General features: G+C 41.6%; 1 protein-coding gene across 1 annotated transcript in view; it reads left to right on the forward strand.

The window, feature by feature from the left end:
* LMLN (leishmanolysin like peptidase) overlaps positions 1-20,184 on the forward strand; it is a 431,292-nt gene that overhangs the window by 401,859 nt on the left and 9,249 nt on the right. Inside the window, exons 15-16 of the mRNA XM_085647501.1 lie at positions 5,624-5,754; positions 16,794-17,004. Of these exons, the coding sequence (XP_085503627.1) occupies positions 5,624-5,754; positions 16,794-17,004 (342 nt within the window). The remainder of the gene's footprint in view (positions 1-5,623; positions 5,755-16,793; positions 17,005-20,184) is intronic.

The raw sequence follows: 20,184 nt of genomic DNA on the forward strand, positions 1-20,184 counted from the left end.
ACTAGACAAACCTCCGGTTTCTTTCAGTTGAGACGATTAATCACCGGAGTTATCTTGACATTTTAATTGATGCCAGGAACGCGGCAGCAGGCGTTTTAAACATGATAATATACTTGCAAAAATGTACGCCCCCACCCCAAGTCAGCACCCGGTGCGGTGGCACCGGTCGCACAGCCCTAGAGCCGGCCCTGCAGAAGAGGCAGCAGAAATGCAGGTGTGAGCAATTGCCCAGCTTCTCTTCCTTCAACTCCTTGTCCAGTAGTCTGATCTAAAGTGTCCCGTTCACTAAGGTTTGTGAGCACCTATGTGCATCCTTAAGTGTTTTTGGGTGTGTAAATAGGCATTTGTGAGTTCTAAATTTCATATTCTGGTTCATAGACTCTAATAATCTTAATTTTAAGATTATAAATTATCCTTCAACCGCTGAAAATGTAGAAGTGTGATAGATTCTCTGCTGTTGTAAGTTTAGGGGTGGCTGTGGGTAAAGAGACTGGGTGTCAGAGGGGCAAAATGCAACAAAAACTCATTGATGCAGTGGCGGCTCCTCCACTAAGGCGGAGGAGCGTCGGCCCACTGCTATTTGAGCAGTGCAAAAATAAAATTATAATAACAAGACGTTATTATCATTTTATTTTTCTGTGCAGGACTGGAGCCAGGTCGGGCGGGGCAGGGCTGAGCACAGTGAGGAGTGGGTTGCACTCCCTAAGTGCGCATGAATGTTTGGCCGACCCTCTTGTGCTGCCCAAACATTCATGTACACTCACAATGTTTTCCACCTGGCTGTGTTGCACAGCTCGCTGGAGAACATGCCGAGGCTTCCAGGCACTGCCTGAGCAGCCAAACAGGTCGCTCAGACCAATCACGATGCTTCTCATGCAGTGTTGTGATTGGCTGGGAGAGTCTGCTGCCAGTGCAGACGGAGGAGAGGCATGCGGCGGCTGGGGCGAATGGACGGTACGTTTATTTATTTTTCTTTTTATTCATTTCCCCCCTACAGCACCACCCCGGTTCCAAGGCAGCCACCACTGCATAAATGTATAAGTTTGGGGGCATTCAGAAACATTCTACATGGAGATCCAGGAAAGAATTGTAAAATGAGTCCCTTGGCTGTTTGAGGGTAACTTTTTTTTTTTTTTAAAGAATTGGAACAGGACACCACAACATTTCAAGCTTGTAGGGTAAGGATGTTTTGCCACAGTGAGAAATTATTGTAAAGAAAAAAAAAATTGCTCTTTTCCACATGCCAGAAAGCATTCTTCTGTAAGTGTAGGCGAGGATGAGTATTCCTTAATGTCATGGATTTCCAGTACTCTCTGATTTGGATCAGTTTTATAAAAATCGGTTAAGGAGTGGGACTGAATTTTTAAAAGGTGCTGTGAATTGAACCAACTGTGTTTTCTTTAAACCTCTGAGCACATTAATGGTGCTGTCCCAGGGATGTTGAGAGGAGTGTTGTCACGGAGAGTTGCACAATTCTGATGCAGCTACTGCTGTGCAACTTGTGTGGGTTGCAGAGCTAGGAACATGGTTGGGTGAGCATTACGACCCTCACTCTCTTGTAAGGTGTAAACTTGATTGCTTCAGTGGCCTCTACCATGGATCATTTTTATCAACTATGAAAAGATTACAATGAATTCAAAACTTTGCTGACAGACTACTCCTACATGTAAAGCTACAAGCCCACATCTCCCCTGCCTTGAAGGCCCTACATTGGTTACTGGTTGCCAGAACATCCTCCTTCAAGCTGCTTTATATCACCTACAAAACAATACGTGGAACGGGACCACTTCATCAGGAATAAAATCGCCAAATACATGCAACAAATGAACCTCCCTCCAGATTGGCACCTCGACTCAAAATCCCAGCATACAAGAAAAAAGCCATGATTGGTACATCTTTCTCTGTTCAAGAAGCCAAACTATGGACTTCAAACATAAGATCCACAGATAACTACCTTATCTTCAGAAAACGACTCAAGATTTGGCTCTTTCCTACATGAGCACCTTACTCAAAACACACATGTACAGCTTATGTTTGTGCACGTATACATGTATAATTTGATTATATGTATGTATTTAGATATGTACAGTTCTTTGTACAGATATATATATATATATATATATATATACACACACACACTACATATGGTTTATAAATATATAGATATTCTTATAGGTCTGCTTAACAAACATGGATATTACTTATGGTTAAAATATATATATTATTATATGCGCAACATGTACATGCCATGCCTTTTTTTGGCTAGTTGCAGTAGTTTGCGCTTAGGCCACCCATAACTTTTTGTCCACATAAGGTATTCACGCCAAATTTGCGTCCTTTTTTCTAATATCCTAAGTATTGTAAAGGTACCCAGGGTTTTTGATTCCCCCCGAGGAATTAGCCAACATGCAGCTACATTTTGGGTTTCTGGGGGAAAATGGGAAAACTGTTTTTTTTTCCTCCTGCAAATGGTATCAAGAAATGGTTTGTGGTGCTAAAATCATCAACTTATCAGCTTTCAGGAACAGGCAGACGTTTATCAGAAAACAAAAATGTTCGACACAGTTTTGGCATTTTATTGGGACATAGCCTATTTTTCCTGTTTTTTTGTGCTTTTAACCTCCTACCGGTTAGTGGTAGAAATGGGTGTGAAACTAATCATGGATCCCGGAAAGCTATAACATTTCTGAAAAGTAGGCAAAATTATTAATTCAGAAAGGGGGCATTTGTGTAGGTCCTTCAAGGTTTCCCTATAGAAAGTAACAGTTGAAATAAAAGAATATTGAAATTGAGTTGAAAAAAAGCAGCCTTTTGTGCCTACATTTTCACTTGTAACTTCTTCCAACCATGCTAGATTTTTGAAAGCAATATACCATTACGTCTGCGGGCCCCTTCTGATTGCGGGGGTATATAGAGATTGTAGGGTCACCAACAACCCAAGTTACCCAGAGCCACTAACTGAGTTACACCTTGCAATTGTTTTTCATTGTGTGCCGGGTATACGGCAAACCTTTTGGTAAAATATAAAGAGTGAAAAATGGGTATCAAGGAAACCTATGTATTTCTGAAATAGGAACAAGATATGGAGTTTAGAAGCAGTTGTTATTTGTGCATCTCTGAATTTGTGGGTAACCATATTGGCATGTGAATTAGAGGGTGATTTTCAAAACTACTTATTTTTTACACACTGGCTTACATTTGGAAGGCAGAAATGCATAGAAAGACAAATGGTCATAAAACTTGTGCTACTATACTGTGTTGCCCAATGTCTCCCGATAAAAATGAGACCTCACTTGTGTGAGTAGGCCTAGTGCCCGCGACCTGAAACGGGCTAAAGCACAATGTGGACACATCACTTTTTTTGTGTGAAAATTGACCCTTTTTTTGCAATGTGCCCAGCTGTGTATTTTGGGCCCTAGCTCACCCGGCACCTAGGGAAACCTTGCAAACCTGTACATATGTGAAAACTGGACACCCAGGGGAATCCAGGATGGGGTGACTTGTGTGGCCCTCACCAGGTTCTGTTATCCAGAATCCTCTGCAAATCTCAAACTTTGTCAAAATAAAAACCACAATTTCCTCATATTTTTGTGATGGAAAGTTATGGAATCTGCAGGAAGCCCCAAACTTCCACTCACCCAGCATTCTCCCATGTCTGCAGATCAAAATGGTATCTCACTTGTGTGGGTAGGCCTAGTGCCTGCTACAGGAAACAGCCAAAACACAATGGGGACACATCACATTTTTCCAGTGAAAACTGACCCTTTTATTGCAGTGTGCCTAGCTGTACATTGTGGGCCCTAGCTCAGCCAGCATCTAGGGAAACCTAGCAAACCTGTAAATTTTCAAAAACTAGATTTGAGGCAGGTGTGGCTTGGGTGGATCCCCCAATGTTTTGTTTTCTTACCCAGAATCCCCGGCAAATCTCAAATTTAGCTAACAAAAAACAAATTTTCCTCACAGTTCTGTGATGGAAAGTGGTGAGATCACCGGGCTGTCACAAATTTCCTACCACCCAGCATTTACCCAGATCTCCAGATAAAAATTATACCTCATTTGTGTGTGTGGGCCAAGTGCCTGTGATAGGAAAGGGCCCAAAACCTATTGTGGAGACATCACAATTATCTATCACGAAACAAACAATCTGGTTTTGCAAGGGAGTAACTTGCGTTTTTGGTCCTGGGCTTGGCGGCCAGCTAGAGAAACCCACCAAACCCAGACATTTCTGAAAACTAGACAACCGGGGCAGTCCAGGGAGGTGTGGCTTGCGTGGATCCCCCATTGTTTTCCTACCCAGAATCACAAACCACAAATTTAGCTAAACGCATTACATTTTCCTAAATTGTCTTTGCATTTGCCAAGTGTTAAGCAGCACGAGCGCAGTGATTGGCATCATATTGTGTGTTGATCACTTGGAGTGAACAGGCCCTTTTTACCTGTGTCACTGAAGTGAGGCCAACAGGCTCATTCATTTAAAATTCTCCCTTGGCCTTTGTGTGTAGTGCTGCACAGTGCATGTGTGGTACACATGTGCTTGGGTGTATGTGTACCTGTGAATGGTATTATACAGGCGTAATGCAGTGCTGTGCAGTATGTATAGTGTGTATAGTGTATGAATGTTCTGAGTGTATGTGTGCCTGTGAATGGTACAATACATAGAAGATCACCGCGTTGGACCCGCAGACAATCATTTGAGGTGGAGACTTTAAAGTGACTCTGGACAGCTCATTTGACTGACTTGATCCCAATAGCTGCTCTTGTCCAGTGGCTGCACAACTACATGCAATTATGACAAACAGAACCTCAGATCACTTCTGATGAACAAATATTGGAACTCGCTCCCATGAATTTGCTACACCAACAAGGAACATTTGATACGATCACCTCTCCCAATGTAGCATTTTTAATCAATCATCAATACCCAAGATGGATAATGTTGTACTATGTGTTACTTTTTGATTTACTTATATGTTTCACTGTTTTCCCTCTCCTTGCGGATTTATTATGTCAACCTTGAATCTGCCTATTACTTGTCTTGTAAAGCGTTCTGATACCTTCGGCTCTAGCTAGCACTTCATTTCAATGAGGGGATGACACTGCTGTAGTAGAATGGAGAACAAGGTATAGACTTTCAGTTGACACGGCTTCCACAGTCAGTCTTCAGATCAGCCCTAAAGTGTTGATGGACTAGTTAAATTAGATAAATGTTTGCCTCTTTGAGGCTAAGCCCATCGAGTTCTATGTGTCCTGCATGTTTAATGCGGTCAGAAACATCTGTGCTGTATTTGTTAGGCTCCAACCAACAGCTCTTTACTATCACAGGACATCTATTTCTGTGATATAAAGATCTCCCCACGACAAACTTCCTTCAGGATGGATTCCGATAATACAACTGTTGTGGTCTCAAGAATAAAAGTAAATTGACGTGGGTTTGAATGTAAATTGACATCTCCTTATTAAGATCCCAGCCTTCTGATCCTCCTTACTCCTCCCTCTACAATCTGTATCACCCACCACATGAGGCTTACCTATACTAACTTGCTTTCACTTTTGTTAATCTACTCAAGTACAAGTGCAATAATAAAACACAACCTGTTTTCTAATCATTATTTATTTGTTTTAGCCCCATCTAGAAATTATGGTGCAGAAAAATATGGACCCAGTTCAGTGTGTCTCTTGCAGAAATCTGCTTTCATCATGGAGCAGTGCACAAAGAAGTTGAGTTATCCTGATTGGGGCAGCGGATGTTATCAGGTAACTGGAGTAAATGTATTGTTTTATTGATTTGGACGTTTCAAATTGAGCTGGCAAGATTTTAGAGGCTCACAGGATTACAGTGATAATTTTTGAAGAGCCTATGCATTTGTCATACAATCCTGTGTGCAAACAATTCTTTTTACTTGCAGAGGATAATCATTCCACTCCATTCTCTTTGTAACCCTGCCCATTCTCAAAAGGTATGCTCCATGTTCTCAAGATCTTTAAGTCCAGGGCTGGTAGTTGCAAATTTTCTTTGCCACAGTTACACTATGGAACACTTTACCCCAGTTGTTCTAATGCTGACGAAATCCTTAAAGACGTGTTTATTTGCTAGCTAATCTTTAGGTTTAATTTGCGCTATTCCTTGTGGTTCCTACTTAGTGCCAGGATGCCCACAAGGGTAACAGTGTTTTACAAAACCCATAAATAAATAAGAAAAGAAAGAAAGAATGAAAAAATTAAGGAAAGGAAAATGTTTCCATTTCCTTTAATCACACCCTTCTTTTCTGCCTTCTTCACTTGAAGGATAAATGCAAGGTTGTTTTGTTTCTCTTAATGTTTTAGAGCCTAATACTGACATTTTTAAATGCATGTTTTAAATATTTCCTGTAATTATTTTAATTAAGGAAATCATTAACCTGTCCCTTTACAGAATTTTAAAGGCAGTTGACTATCTAGCTGTCCTTAGTGCAATAGGGTATGGGTGCCTCCTGTTCATTCCGTGTGTAAAATATGTACAAATATCGCGATGTCATTTACTTCATTGTTCCAGAGACGTTTTGATTCATGGGCATAGTAGGCGCAAGTCCAGTCCCCTGATAGAGCTACATCTGTTCTGCACAGTGTATTGTCCTCATTCTTTACCAAATTGTGTTAAATGCCGTTTTCCTTTAATTTATTTTCTATTGCAGACATTTTGCAGAGACCTGTTTTGTTTATGTTTCATGCAAAATTCACAGAAAGAGTTTTAGAGCAAAACAGGACCTCAAATAGGGGCAATGGGAGAGGGTCACAGAGATTATGTGCAGTAATATTAGTCAGACGCTGCTGCTATACAATATTGAAAACACGCGTCACTATCCCTGAATATTAGATGTAAACTTGTTTAGAATTTGGACCAATGTGCCTGTGCACTGTTAGTGACCTGATCAAAATGCGCGTAAAAGAGCTGATATTGGATCATAAATTCAAATCTGTTCCGAACAGGGGCCCCAAAATATGTACGGCCAGGTCTCCAAAGTCCTTAAGATGGCCCTGCATTATTTTCACTTTGCCTGTTTCGGTTTTTTTGTGACGGAGGTTTTGGAGGTTACGGTTTTTCTTCTTTCCCCATGATATGTTTATGAATGTAATAAAACCTCACGTTCTTACTCCTAGTCTCTTCATCCTTTTTTATTTGTATTATGTTTTTTTTTTAAATGTGATCTTAAAAACATCCCTCGGTCAACCCTACTGTTTTTTTGTGTACTGCAAAATGAACCTCTGTCTTCTTTTAGGTGGAAATTACAGCAGTTGTATGCCAAAAGAATTAATGATCTGATACAAGTCAACATCTTTTCTATTTCAATGTTTTTCTGGCAACGTTACCGGAGTTACTCAAGGGCAGCTCTTCAGCTGGCTACAATGTCTATTAATTTGGGTTTGCGGGCATGTAATGGTCGCACTAAATCAGACAGGAATGCTGAATACACCTTTGAGAGGGGTGGATCTAAGTGTAAGATTGTTTATATCTTAATGAACGTAAAATTATGGCCCCACTTAGATATGGCAGTGACACCTTGCCCACAGAGCGACCATAATCCCTTGCTTCTATCACTGAAAGACCTTGGGCCTGATTACAATCTTGGTGGATGGGATATCTGTCACAAATGTGACGGATATCCCATCCACCATATTAAAATTTCCATAGGATACAATGGACTTGTAATATTGCAGATTGGATATCTGTCAGGTTTGTGACGGAGTACACCAGGCCCTTGTTCTCTGCACCTACGCCATAAGCTGCAAATAACCTGAAGTCAGTTAAGTAGCTTTATTTTGAGACAAACTCCGTGTCTGTTGCAAGACTGTATGGTGTTTTTGCAGATACCTTTGACGCATACATCAACACTCTTGTGAATGACATACCCTTCACTGAAGTGCATAATTCACTGTTTAATATCTAGAGAAATTTCTTCTTGAAGTTTTACCATCCAACGCATCACACATGTCCCAAGGTCTCTCGTTGGTATAACACGGATTGTAGGATTGGCAAAGGTAAACTACTGGATGCCTTCAAAAGCCATGTACAATCAGATGTTTGCAAAGGGAGGGCACAATACAAAAGAACCTTAAAAACTAGTCAGAGGAACTGGGAAGATGGGAATTAGGAAGATCGTCTAATTGCTGTAAAGCAGAAAGATAGCAAAACTTTCTGGCATATTTTAGCACATGGAAGTAAACATACTTTTACCAATATGGTACATTAAATACAACCCAACAAATGAGTACAGCACTTACTTACCTGACCCTACGGTAGAAAACCTCAAAATGCCTCTAACCAGGCTAGATGATGCTACCATGGACACAAGTGAGGAGCGTGGAGAAAATGTTTGTTTACTTTTCTCTTCAAGAAATGTTAAATGCTTTCAACTTGCTGAAGGGGGGTGGAAGGCTCCTGTGCCAGATAAAATAGCTAATGACTTGTACTGCCACAAACTGCTATTTGGACTTTCTACATTAATTTGTTATCTAATGCCATCCTAGCAGGGACTGCGATCCCTGACACCTGGGAAGTTGCAGAGATCATCCTCTTCTATAAGATGGGGATTGGAGATGACCCACCGAACTACAGACCTATTAGGCTTCGAGAAACTATACAAAAAAGTTTCACCAGGCAGGTCTTGGATAAATTGGATGGGATCAAATCAGAACCTGGCCTCTCTTCAAGCGGGCTTTCGCTCAAAGACTAGAGTACTGTTGATCAGGTTTTTCGATTTGCTTTTTATTTATTGAAAATACATGTGCATTTGAAAAGAAAATATATATGTTGCCTTCGTAGATCTCGGGGCTGCTTTCAACATGATCCCACTGGGTCTATTATGGAAGACACTGAGGAATATGCGAGCCCCATAGCACCTGGTACCTATTCTGGATAGCCTGCTTGAACAGAAATATGTTCAGGTGCGTTGGGGAGCCAATGACGATTTGACTGAGAGAATCCTAATTAAGGGCAAGGCTGTGTCCTAGACTTGACGCTATTTTCAATATATATCAGCTATGTGATCTATTTTTTATTGCATTTTAATAATGAGTCTCTGGTTTTCGATGGTGATAGAATCCTGGTCCTTTTGTTTGCAGATGATTCTTTACTGCTATCTAAAGCCCCTATGTGCCTCCAAACTCTCTTTAAAAAAATCCTAGAATTTTATATCCACGATGCTTTGAGTTGAACATGTCAAAAACTAAATATATGGTGTTCAAAGCCTGCAAGAGCAGTCTAATTGTGGATGGTAATGTTCTCCAGTTTTGATTGCCTGGCTGGGCATTAAGGTAGCTTGGGGTCTTCAAGTCAAGTAGAGCAGCTTACCAACTCAACATAAGGCTATGGCAATTTTATGCATGTTTAGAGCTACAAGGTCAAGATCGGTTTCATCTGATCTAGCTGTGTATATGGCAAAAGCACAAAATGTGGCACTTTATGGGGCTGAACTTTGGCGTTGATATAAGAACATTGGGACGAGCCTGTTAATCCTGTTTTCCTGTCGGCCTGCTTTCATCGTGCCATAGAGGGGGAGAGGAACTGCAACTCCCGGCACCACTGAGCGGCGCGCATGCCGCCTGCGTCACGCTTTCACGCCTGGAGGCGCTTTAACACTGGCCAGGGCTCCCGGGAGCTCATTAATCCGGTTTTCTTGTCTGCCTGCTTTCATCGTGCCATAGAGGGGGAGAGGAACTGCAACTCCCGGCACCACCAAGCGGCGCGCACTGCGCCTGGAGGCGCTTTAACACCGGCCAGGGCTCCCACACTGTTAATCCTGTTTTCCTGTCTGCCTGCTTTTATCGTGCCATAGAAGGGGAGAGGAACTGCAACTCACGGCACCACCGAGCGGCGCGCACGCCGCCTGCGTCACGCTTTCGCATCTGGAGGCGCTTTAACCGTTAATCCTGTTATGAGAGCAGCTTACCAACTCAACATAAGGCTATGGCAATTTTATGCATGTTTAGAGCTACAAGGTCAATATCGGTTTCTTCTGATCTAGCGGTGTATAAGGCAAAAACACAAAATGTGGCACTTTATGGGGCTGAACTTTGGGGTTCATATGATATAAGTACATTGGGACGAGCCCGTTAATCCTGTTTTCCTGTCTTCCTGATTTCATCGTGCTATAGAGGAGAAGAGGAACTGCAACTCCCGGCACCACCGAGCGGCGTGCCCGCCGCCTGTGTCACGCTTTCGTGTCTGGAGGCGCTTTAACACCGGCCAGGGCTCCCACAGCATGGCATGCATGTGGGCAGGCCCTTCTGCGCCCGTCCGCGGCCGGCGAGGCTGGGCCACTCCTCCTGGCCCACAGGAGCCGCCGATAACTGGTAAGGAGGTACAACAGTTGTTTATCGTATTCCGCTGGAAATCTCTTTCAGCGGGGCAATGGGCAAAAGGAAGTTACCGCCGTCTGTAGGGAAGTTGCCCACAAAAAGTGCACCTTTCACCAAGTACATGAAAAATGCCGCGGGTTGATAAATAGCGAGATCGTTCATGTGGAGGAACAACTTGCAGCCACTTAAAATGCATTAGACGCCGTATTAAAAGAATCTGCATCAGAGAGTGGGCGTGACTCCTCAGCACCCGCGAGTAGTGGGAGAGATAAGGTTTCTGAGATTGAGCTGCACACCACCGATATAATTAATAAGGACACTGTCCCGAATTTGGCAAATCCTTGTAATTTAAGTACCCCATTGGAGATTTCTGCGCTATCCAATAGTACAGACTTGCTTTCCCCGCCAGCAAAAAAGTCAAAACAACTACCTTATCTGATTGACGATATTGGGGATAACCAGATAGCGAAGGCTAAATCCAAGCCAAAGCCATAAAAAGGAAGAAAAAATGCTGGGGCGGTAAAGGGAGATAATAATCCCATAGACTCTGTACAAAGGCCGCAAAATTTTGAAACTTTATTTAAAGAACTTCATGGCAAACTAGATAGTATTGAGCGACGTTTGATGTCAGAAATCAAACTAGTTCAGAAGGATGTGATCTACCGAACGGATCTGGTTGCCGAACTACTACCCCTAAAAACACTGAGCAAGACTATTAGTGCTAATAATCCAGCTGTAAGGCCAAAAGAAGTATCAAGTACCTCTATCTCCGCTGGTGAATTTAAGCAAAGAACAAACCTTTCTGTACCATCATCAAGGGGACCGCTCAAAAATACGATCTACCCAAGATCAAAGGCCCAATAAGGATGACCTAGCCCCTCCCCCAGACCTGTAAAAACCAACCTGGTGGACAAATTAAACAGGTCCCCGCAAGATAGCAATAGTGTCAAGGAGCCGTTACATCTCATCCCCCAGGCGACCCCATACGTTTTTGTTTTGAACAAAGTCCCTAAATTAGTCGACAAAAATAGTGAATCATACAAGACTTTGAAAAATCAAGTGGTACACTGGATCTCTGTAAAGACTAACTTTGGAACTAATATGTTACAACAGAACATCATAATGTTAAGGAGAGTGAACTGGGTGGGTAGCTCTAGAAAACAATATCAAGGAGATTGTGCTGTGGTGAATTTTCGTAGCAGGGACTTGGTAGGGAAGTTGATGGAAGTATTTTTAAATAATCTCACTGAGCCTTGTTTTAAACAACATGATTGTATAACTGCTGTTCCACTCGGTTTCTTTTATAGAACTAGAAATAGCAGATTAAGTACAATTTACCGATATGATCCTTTTTCAATCGCTCCCTCATATAACAAGTATGCACCCTTGAGAAGATGTAGCGATATTGATTGACAGAGGGAGGTTGTGGATGAGCCACTAGTTAGAAATGTGGATTATACCTTAAACTGTAACGACTCAGAGGCTGATCTGAGTGTACAAATTTATAGGAAGGATATGGGCGAGCCATCCAATTACTCTTTCTTGTAATTAGATGGAGGTCGAACCTGGTATACAAACTCATGAGCTTTTACATATTATGTCTTGGAACGTGGCAGGGATTAAAAATAAGATTAATGACGAGGACTGGCTAAAAACGATAGAGGTATGCACTTTAATCTTGATACAGGAAACCTGGCACACGGAGTCCTTTTTTTATTAATGGCTTTCAAACAACCTGTACTAAGGCTAGCCCCTCTAGAATGGGGAGAGCAAAAGGATGTTTAGCGGCCCTAATTGCAGTAACCTCGCCTTGAATATGAAGAAAAACCAATATTACGTCACAATATTATCAGCATTTACATTTCTATTCGGAGGGGAAACAGCTCATTATTGTAATACATTTTTATAATAATATCTTCGATAATACCAAATCTAGGGTCATTAAGTTATTAGAAGAAGACCTGGATTGTTTTATAAAAGGAGTGGGAGGAGATTATATCCTCATATGGGCGGGTGACTTTAATTGTGAGAAATGCGAAATTGTAGCGGGGAACCATGTGGATATTGTGATCGCTTTGGTGATGAAATTCCCCATTTTCCACATGATTCTTATGGGGAAGCTATCAACAATGCCACTCTTAAATATAATCTACCAGTTATGGAACCAGACAACCTCGATGGAGAAACAGCTACCCAAACATACGTAGGGGCTAGGTCATCCTCGAATATAGATCATTTTATTGTGTCAGACAATTGTAAGGGTCTGGTGGAAAAATTCCTGATCAATGTAAATTTGCTTAGCGACCACCACCCGCTAATTATGTCCTTGAGACTCAGCTTGACAGGAAAAGAAAGAGGTAAGGCAGCGGACATAAATATCAAGACTCGAGGTAACAACGGAGTCTCCATGAAATGGTCGGGTGTGAACCCAACCATTTTATGGATAACCTTAAAGGGAAAATACAAAAAGATATAAATATTTGTCTGAACAGTTCCTCTACAAATCCGGTAACCATAAGCGCCTTTAGTAACATCATGACTGAAATAGCAGGTGACTTAATAGCTAAAAAGAGGACGAATGACCGTAATCATAACCCCAGATGATTTAATCAGGAGTGTTCAAGGTTAAATAGGGAATTAAAAGCCGCCCTGAAAGCTAAACCAAGGTACAGTGCTAGGATTAGTATTTTGAGGAAAGGTTACAAAAACACTCTGACCCAAAGGAAAATGGAGATTCGTGAGGAGGCCTGGGAAAAATTCATTCAGGCTGCAGAGACTCAAGATGCAGTTTTATTCTGGAAATCAATTGATCACCCTTTCTTCAGGAAGGACACTGCAGGGAAAATCAATGTTGCTGTCCCTCCGGAAGATTGGATAACGCATTTCGAGGGCATTTTTAATCCAGAAGCTGCTAAAGACACTAAACGCAAAAATTGTAAATTTATACTAGTGGAACCTGTAAAATCACCCCTAATAACGCCAGATGAAATTAAATCCGCACTACAAAAAAGCAGCAGTGGCAAGGCCGCGGGACCGGATGGGGTACCCATTGACTTTTTTAAACACAATATTGATTTCTGGACCCCTATTTTATTAAATGTTTTTAATGCCACTTTAGGAGGAGTGCTGCCTGCATCCTGGGCAAAAAGCGTTATTGTACCCATTTTTAAAAAAGGGGATAGAGGGAAGGCTAATTGCAACCGTCTCGTATCCCTTCTTGATTCAACCTCCAAACTGGTGGGCAGAATTATGCTGGTGAGATTAGAAAGCTGGGCCACTGAGAATAACATTTTAACAGAGGCCCAGTATGGATTCAGAAGGGGTCTAGTGACAGTGGAACAATGTGTAAATTTGGAGCTATTGATAGGAAAATATACACTAGCTAAGGAAGGGGTTTTACATCTTTGTTTCGTAGATCTCACTAGCGCTTTCGATCTTGTAAACCACGCTAAATTATGGCAAACATTGAAAGGGCTAGGCGCGCCAATTGATATAATTATATATTTATCCCAGATTTATACATTTTTAACCTCCAGAGTATGGTTTGGTACAATGGGTGAATGTACCCCAGATTTCAGGGTAACGCGTGGACTACGACAAGGATGCGTCCTTGCGCTCCTCCTATTTTCTTTATATATTAATAATGTGGATCCCTTTTTACAAAACCAAACAGTAGATGCCCCAAAAGTTGGGCCCGCCCCACCCCAGTCCTCCTATATGCAGACGACGCTGTCCTGTTATCAAGAACAGCGAACGGTCTGCAATGTCTAATAGCAAAATTTACGTTCTACATGTCTGAAAAAGATCTCTAGCTAAATCTAAAAAAAACTTTTGTTATGACATGCAGGAGGAATAGGCTGAAGAATAGACAACACCATGTGGGAGAGGCCGTGATTAATAGAGTTTTCACTTTTTCATATTTGGGATTACTTTTTAATAGGAGCACGCATATAGATTCTTGTAATTTGAAATTATTAAGAACAATGGAGGGTATTTTTAGATTCTCAGCAAAAATAGGAAACAAACGCATACAGGAAATTCTCGCCATGTATAGAAGTAAGTGTGTTACAGGCTCCTGCTATGGGGCAGCTATATGGGGAGACCTAATAGTGCCTCTTTACAAATCCAAGGAAACAAATTCTTAAAAAGTGTTGGCAGTCCCAAGTTCCACAGCCAATTACATAGTTCACAAAGAATTGTCTGCACTGTATTTAAGCGATCTTATAAATACGTCAGGACTCACTTTTTGGCAAGGGATTTGGCCAAAAGATGAGACCACATTTACCAAGGATCTAATCATGGACTGCTTGGCCCTCGATCGTAGTAGAAAAATTCCTTGGCTAGATACTGTAAGGTAGACTTTGATCGAAAGAACCCCGTGCTTACTCAGGACTATAGTAAAAGTGACTTGAAGATAAGATATATTACTACAAGGGAATGTGAAAGAGAGGCTGAAGTCAGACTAAAACAAAGTGTCATCTTTTATTTGTGAACGCCCATCAGTAATAGGCACACAAAGATCCCTAACCTTGGTAAGAAACATCCAAAATAGATTTTACCTAATGAGGCTTAGACTAGGCACACTACATCATAAAATAGCATTTCGTAAAATGGAAAAGTGGTGTCATAACCTCCTGAACTGTCCGTGTGACGTACAGTCTACTCAGTCCATGATGCATTTTATATTTTTTTGTAGTTTTTATAGGGATATCCGGAAATCTGGTTTAAAACCACTTTTTGTATCAAATACTCTTTTTTATTATAAACACGCTTTTAACTTTATATGTTGCCTGGAAGATATAAAAACAATGAATGCTGTTATTCTTTTTATACAAATTGCAATCTGGAGAAGGGATTACTCACATATATGAAAAACCTGATGACTGTAATTAGTTGTGTCATCCCTCTTATCCTGACATATGTCAACACTTTGCACCTTATGTATTTTCATGATATAGGCTATTTTGCACTTAAAACAATGTAAAAATGTGTATTTTAATATGAAGAACTGAGTGATTATGAAATATGCTGTTTTTAACTTGAATGATTAACTGTCCTTTCTGATTAGAATGCTTTATGGATGTATATTTTACACCAAATAAAGCTGAATTGACTTGACTTGACATTGGGACTAGCAGAAAATAGATTTGCAAGATTGTTACTCAGTGTCCAAAATTGTTTCCCACTCTTGCCTGTGTTCCTTGACATGGATGTAAAAAGAATATCCCATATTTCAGCTCTGAATCCATTATTGTACTGCCTCAGGGTTTGGTCTTTTCCAGAATTGGAATATTATAGGAATAAACTTGGAGAACTGCTAGCCCTGGATGGCATCTGTAAGACTTCCTGGCTCAAGAATGTGCACATGTGGCTTTGTAAACTGGATTTTAAAGTGATGTGGGACAACCATGGTAATATTAACCCCTTGAGTGCCCCGCCCTTTCCCCGCCCTGTGCCGGCCCTTTCATTAGCGGGCGGGGTTCATGACGAGATAGTCTCGTCATGGGCACAGCGCAACCGCGGCCCATGACGAGACCATCTCGTCATGGGCACTCAAGAGGTTAATAGACGCACTGCAGTTTAATTGATGATTGTATATTGGCATAGTGTTTACGATGGTTGGCAATAAACTTCAAAAAGTGGGATACTGACAAGCCAATTTCTTTTACTTCAAGCCTGTGCTGAGTTACGAGGTATTTTAGATGCCATATAGCCACCAACAGAAAGAAGCCTGTACATTAAATTTAGGCTCGCGACCTTACATGAATGGTTTCATGCATAAGTGGGGCAAGGGCGGTTTGAGTACTGATCTTTGTCTAACTTGTCATGCTGCAACAAAATCAGAGGTACATTTCTTGCTCTTTTGCTCAGTCTACCAAGGTGCCCAAAAGAAGTGGCTGCGTCCAGTGTGCAAGGCCCTGGGTATTTGAAAGTATTTAATTGCTTCTAGGATTTTTAAAATGAACACATCCACTTTTGTCGTCTTTGCAGTGAGTAAAATTTTAAGTATTGCTTGGCGTGCACAGAAATCAATTGTGGATGCTGCACCTGAGATTTCAAATTAATGAACTGGACTGAAGTTCTATTTTAAACCTGATATTTGAATGTATGTTTTGTTGGATGTATATACTACTGCTTTACCTTTATATACCTGACTGATGTTTTATGGAGTTATATCGTAAAAAACATTTTAATGGAGTTAGGGTGAAAGAATCATTTGATTGTTAACTTGTTGAACTAAGGATCGAGAACTGTCAAACACAGTTCACAATATTTACTTCAATAACAGGGGTTAACAAGACATTGGGTCCATTAAATTGTATTTGATTCTCGCTGCCAAGCCTGAACTGTGCATTGCCTAGGTTTCTACGCCATTCTGTTAAAGAATAAAGTAAGTTATGCTTGTTAAAGGTACGTAGATGTTATCAAGGTCACTTACATATTTCTGTCTTGAAAAGGTCTCATGTTCTCTGCATGGCTTGAAGGTTTGGGTCCAGAAAACTGCATATTTATGTAGCCGTGCAGGACAAGTGTTGGCCATCAGTATCCAGATGAATGGCTGGGTATATGGGGGGAACCTGATCTGTCCTTCCTGTTTGGACTTCTGTGAATCCTGCCCACCTGAACGGGATCCACCTCCTATTAATGTCACAAAGACCATTCCAATTGGTAAGTTAACTAAAGAACATTTCTTTTCTGAGCAGAATGATTTGTACACTGTCCTAATTACAAGTTGTGTGATTGGTAATTACACATCTTTCTAGTGCCAATACGATTACAAGGTTTACAGAGTACAAAATTGCACCAGGCTATACCAATTGTGTGTCTTTTACCATATTCACTGACATTTCCCACCTGCTAAAAGTGACCGTCAATGTCATTAGCAATCAAACATATACAGGGACAGTTGGGAAATGTCAGTGTCAAGGAAAGCTGCAGCACTGCAAAAGGGTCTTCATTCTATTGAAGTTGAATCTAGGTTTCCACTCATGTTTTGTTTTTTAAGTAATAATCATTGTTTTGCTATTTTTTGTTAGACCAGTGACTCTTGGAAATTACACACACCATAATTTTAAAAACCACTGGCATAAAGCATTTAATTTAATCTTTTACCTGGCTCTATAATGACATCATTTTTAATGCGGTCATTACAAATCTCCCCACCGTCCGTGCCAGATGAGGCTGCCAGACCATACAGGAAAGCATTAGCATCTACTAGTCCTCAAGCCACTTTTCTTCAGAATTGGACAAAATACACCTTCTCCATCTAGACAAATGCAGTGTAATATTTCGATAAAAACCTGGTCAAAATTATCTGAGCTTTTCAAGATACAAGTACATACGTTTGCGCTTGCCTTTCCAGATTTCCAGTGAGGTTTAGTGTTTTTCAAAACTAAGTCCAACCGCATCTTGACCAGTAAAGAACAAATTGTTGGGAGTGGGACGAATCTAAAATATTCAGATAATACCAAAAAGTTTTTCCTGACCACTGCTTATTTTTCTTTTAACCTAATCTAACAATTCCATAAGATTAATTACTTTAGCTTTAGAGTATTAATGGCCAAATAGTCATTGTCCCTGTTATTATCACCAAGGACTACGTACTTTTTGAATAGAAGTCAATTCCTTTCCTTGACTACACTTTTTTTTTGTAAAGACATTTTATTGATATTTTCAGCTTGCATTAATAAACAGCAATACAGCATCTCAACGCTTATAATGGAATGAAGTACTGCAACCCATATATCGGTCATTTCGTACAGGTGTAAGGAAGAGCAGTACGCTGTGAATGATCGATTAATACAGTGATTTAGAGTTACAAAGGTGCAATGCCAAACCTACTATGAAAACATTCCCCATCTCAATGCTTGGTCCAAATAGTGTGTTGGTATTGTAGGTGTATCGCTATGATGTACTGTGCTCAGGTATCTATGCCAATTTATGGGGAACTAACGAGGAGCCCATGGTATTGGTAGCTTTGCAGGTAGTCAGAACAGTCAAGTCAGAGGGCAGAAAGTGGTGGGTTAAGGTAAATGCGGCTCGTCCTATCGGAAGTTGGTGGGATTTAGTTGGTTGTCAAGTGGGCATTCTCGGGAACGGAGGTCATCCAGCAATGCATTCCAGGCCTGGGCCTCATTTGGCATCCCTAAATAGATTAGCACCTTCGCAATCTGCTTACCGCAGTAACTCAATTTTCCATTTAGAAACCTGCGGCCCCTAGTGTTTTTCCAATTAAGCCTGATTTGTTGCTTGGTCAGTATTAAGGAGCAGTCAGCAAATTTGTTAGTAACTCTATATTTAGCAGGTCTAGGGAACATCCCCAGTAGACAGGTCATGGGTGTAAATTTCGGTCCGTAATAACATTGATAATGCAAACCACTTTGTCCCAGTACTCTGTGAGGTGCAGGCAGCTCCATACCATATGAAATAAATCAGCCCAAATCACATCACACATTGGGCACCCTGAACGGGCGTTTGGGTACTATTTATTTATTCTTTTGGGATTGAGGTACGCCCTATGAATATAATTTAAATTGATTAGCTTAAAGCAAGCGTTTCCTAGATACGCGGGGAATTACAGCCTTTATTTTTGACCAATCCACTTGAGACACACGGGTACCTGCATCTGCCGTCCATGCGTGCTTAAGGTTATGGAGTGGGGTGCATGTGTCCACCCGAAATGCAATATATAGTCCCGTGATTGCCTTATGTTTGCCTTAGGAAGTGCAGAGAATATGGTATCCCTGTAATACTTTAGATTCGGCCTGCTAGTTGCACCATTTCTGCCTCAGGGTTCTATACTTTTCTTCCTTCTAATTCACAATATAATGTTCGAGGCAAATGAGCTGCAGATCACACACTTAGCATTAGATCGCCATCTGGTGTTGGGCTCGGATGCTTGCACCTTGTTGTTGTCTTGGAAGAAGTCTTTGTAGTCACGGGATAGGTGACTCCACCCTTGGACAATAGTGCGCATGGGCATCGACTCCATCCTTAAATTGTTTTCTTCCCCCATTGGGTTCGGATGCAACTTTTGCGCTCCGGTTAGAAACTTACTTTTCAAACTTTTTCAACGCGCACAACTTCATCAAATTCTTCCGATTGACCTCGCCATCGAAATCTTTGACGCGCCTTTCGCCGCTTCGATTCCAGTCGTCGACGCGGGCCGCTGGGCCTATCGACACCGTAAGGCCTACGGCTCATGGAAAGGACGCCGTTCAAAAAATGCCCCCAGTGTGGAGAGAAATTTCTACACAGTGACCATCATAAGGTCTGCAACCTGTGCCTCTCGCCAGAACACGACGAGTCCAGCTGCCCAGCCTGCGCCTCTTTTCGATCAAAAAAGACTATTCGAGATAGTCGGGCACGACGACACATCATGGTGCAGAGATCAGCTCTGGAGCCAGAGGACATCTCCGAAGAGGGTCCAGATGTCCCAGAAGAAGATTCCGAAGATCTGGAAATCGTGTCGGAGGCAGAAGACTCGGACGACCCCATCACTCCTGGTCAACGAGTACTGCTGCCCCTACCCCAACCCCACCACCGAAACAGAAGGCACTGGTCAAGACTTCCCCTTCTTGGCCCCAGTCACGACCGGCCCCCGGGCCTGGCTCCGAAGAAAAAAGACAAGCCTTACGGTAGCTCGGGACCGAGCAAACCGCATGTAATAGTCCCACCGGCACAGAAACCAAAAGAACACTCGGCTCCGAAATCTGCTCTGACTTCTTCCACGCCCAAAGACAAACAGGCCCCGAACACCTCGAGGCCCATAGATAAACCGGCTTCGAAGACTTCTAAGCCTAAGGATCACACCTCGGCTCCGAAACCTAAACCTTTGGAACCGAAAAA

The sequence above is a fragment of the Triturus cristatus genome, chromosome 3_2 (assembly GCF_964204655.1).
Source record: "Triturus cristatus chromosome 3_2, aTriCri1.1, whole genome shotgun sequence".
NCBI classification, from domain to species: domain Eukaryota; kingdom Metazoa; phylum Chordata; class Amphibia; order Caudata; family Salamandridae; genus Triturus; species Triturus cristatus.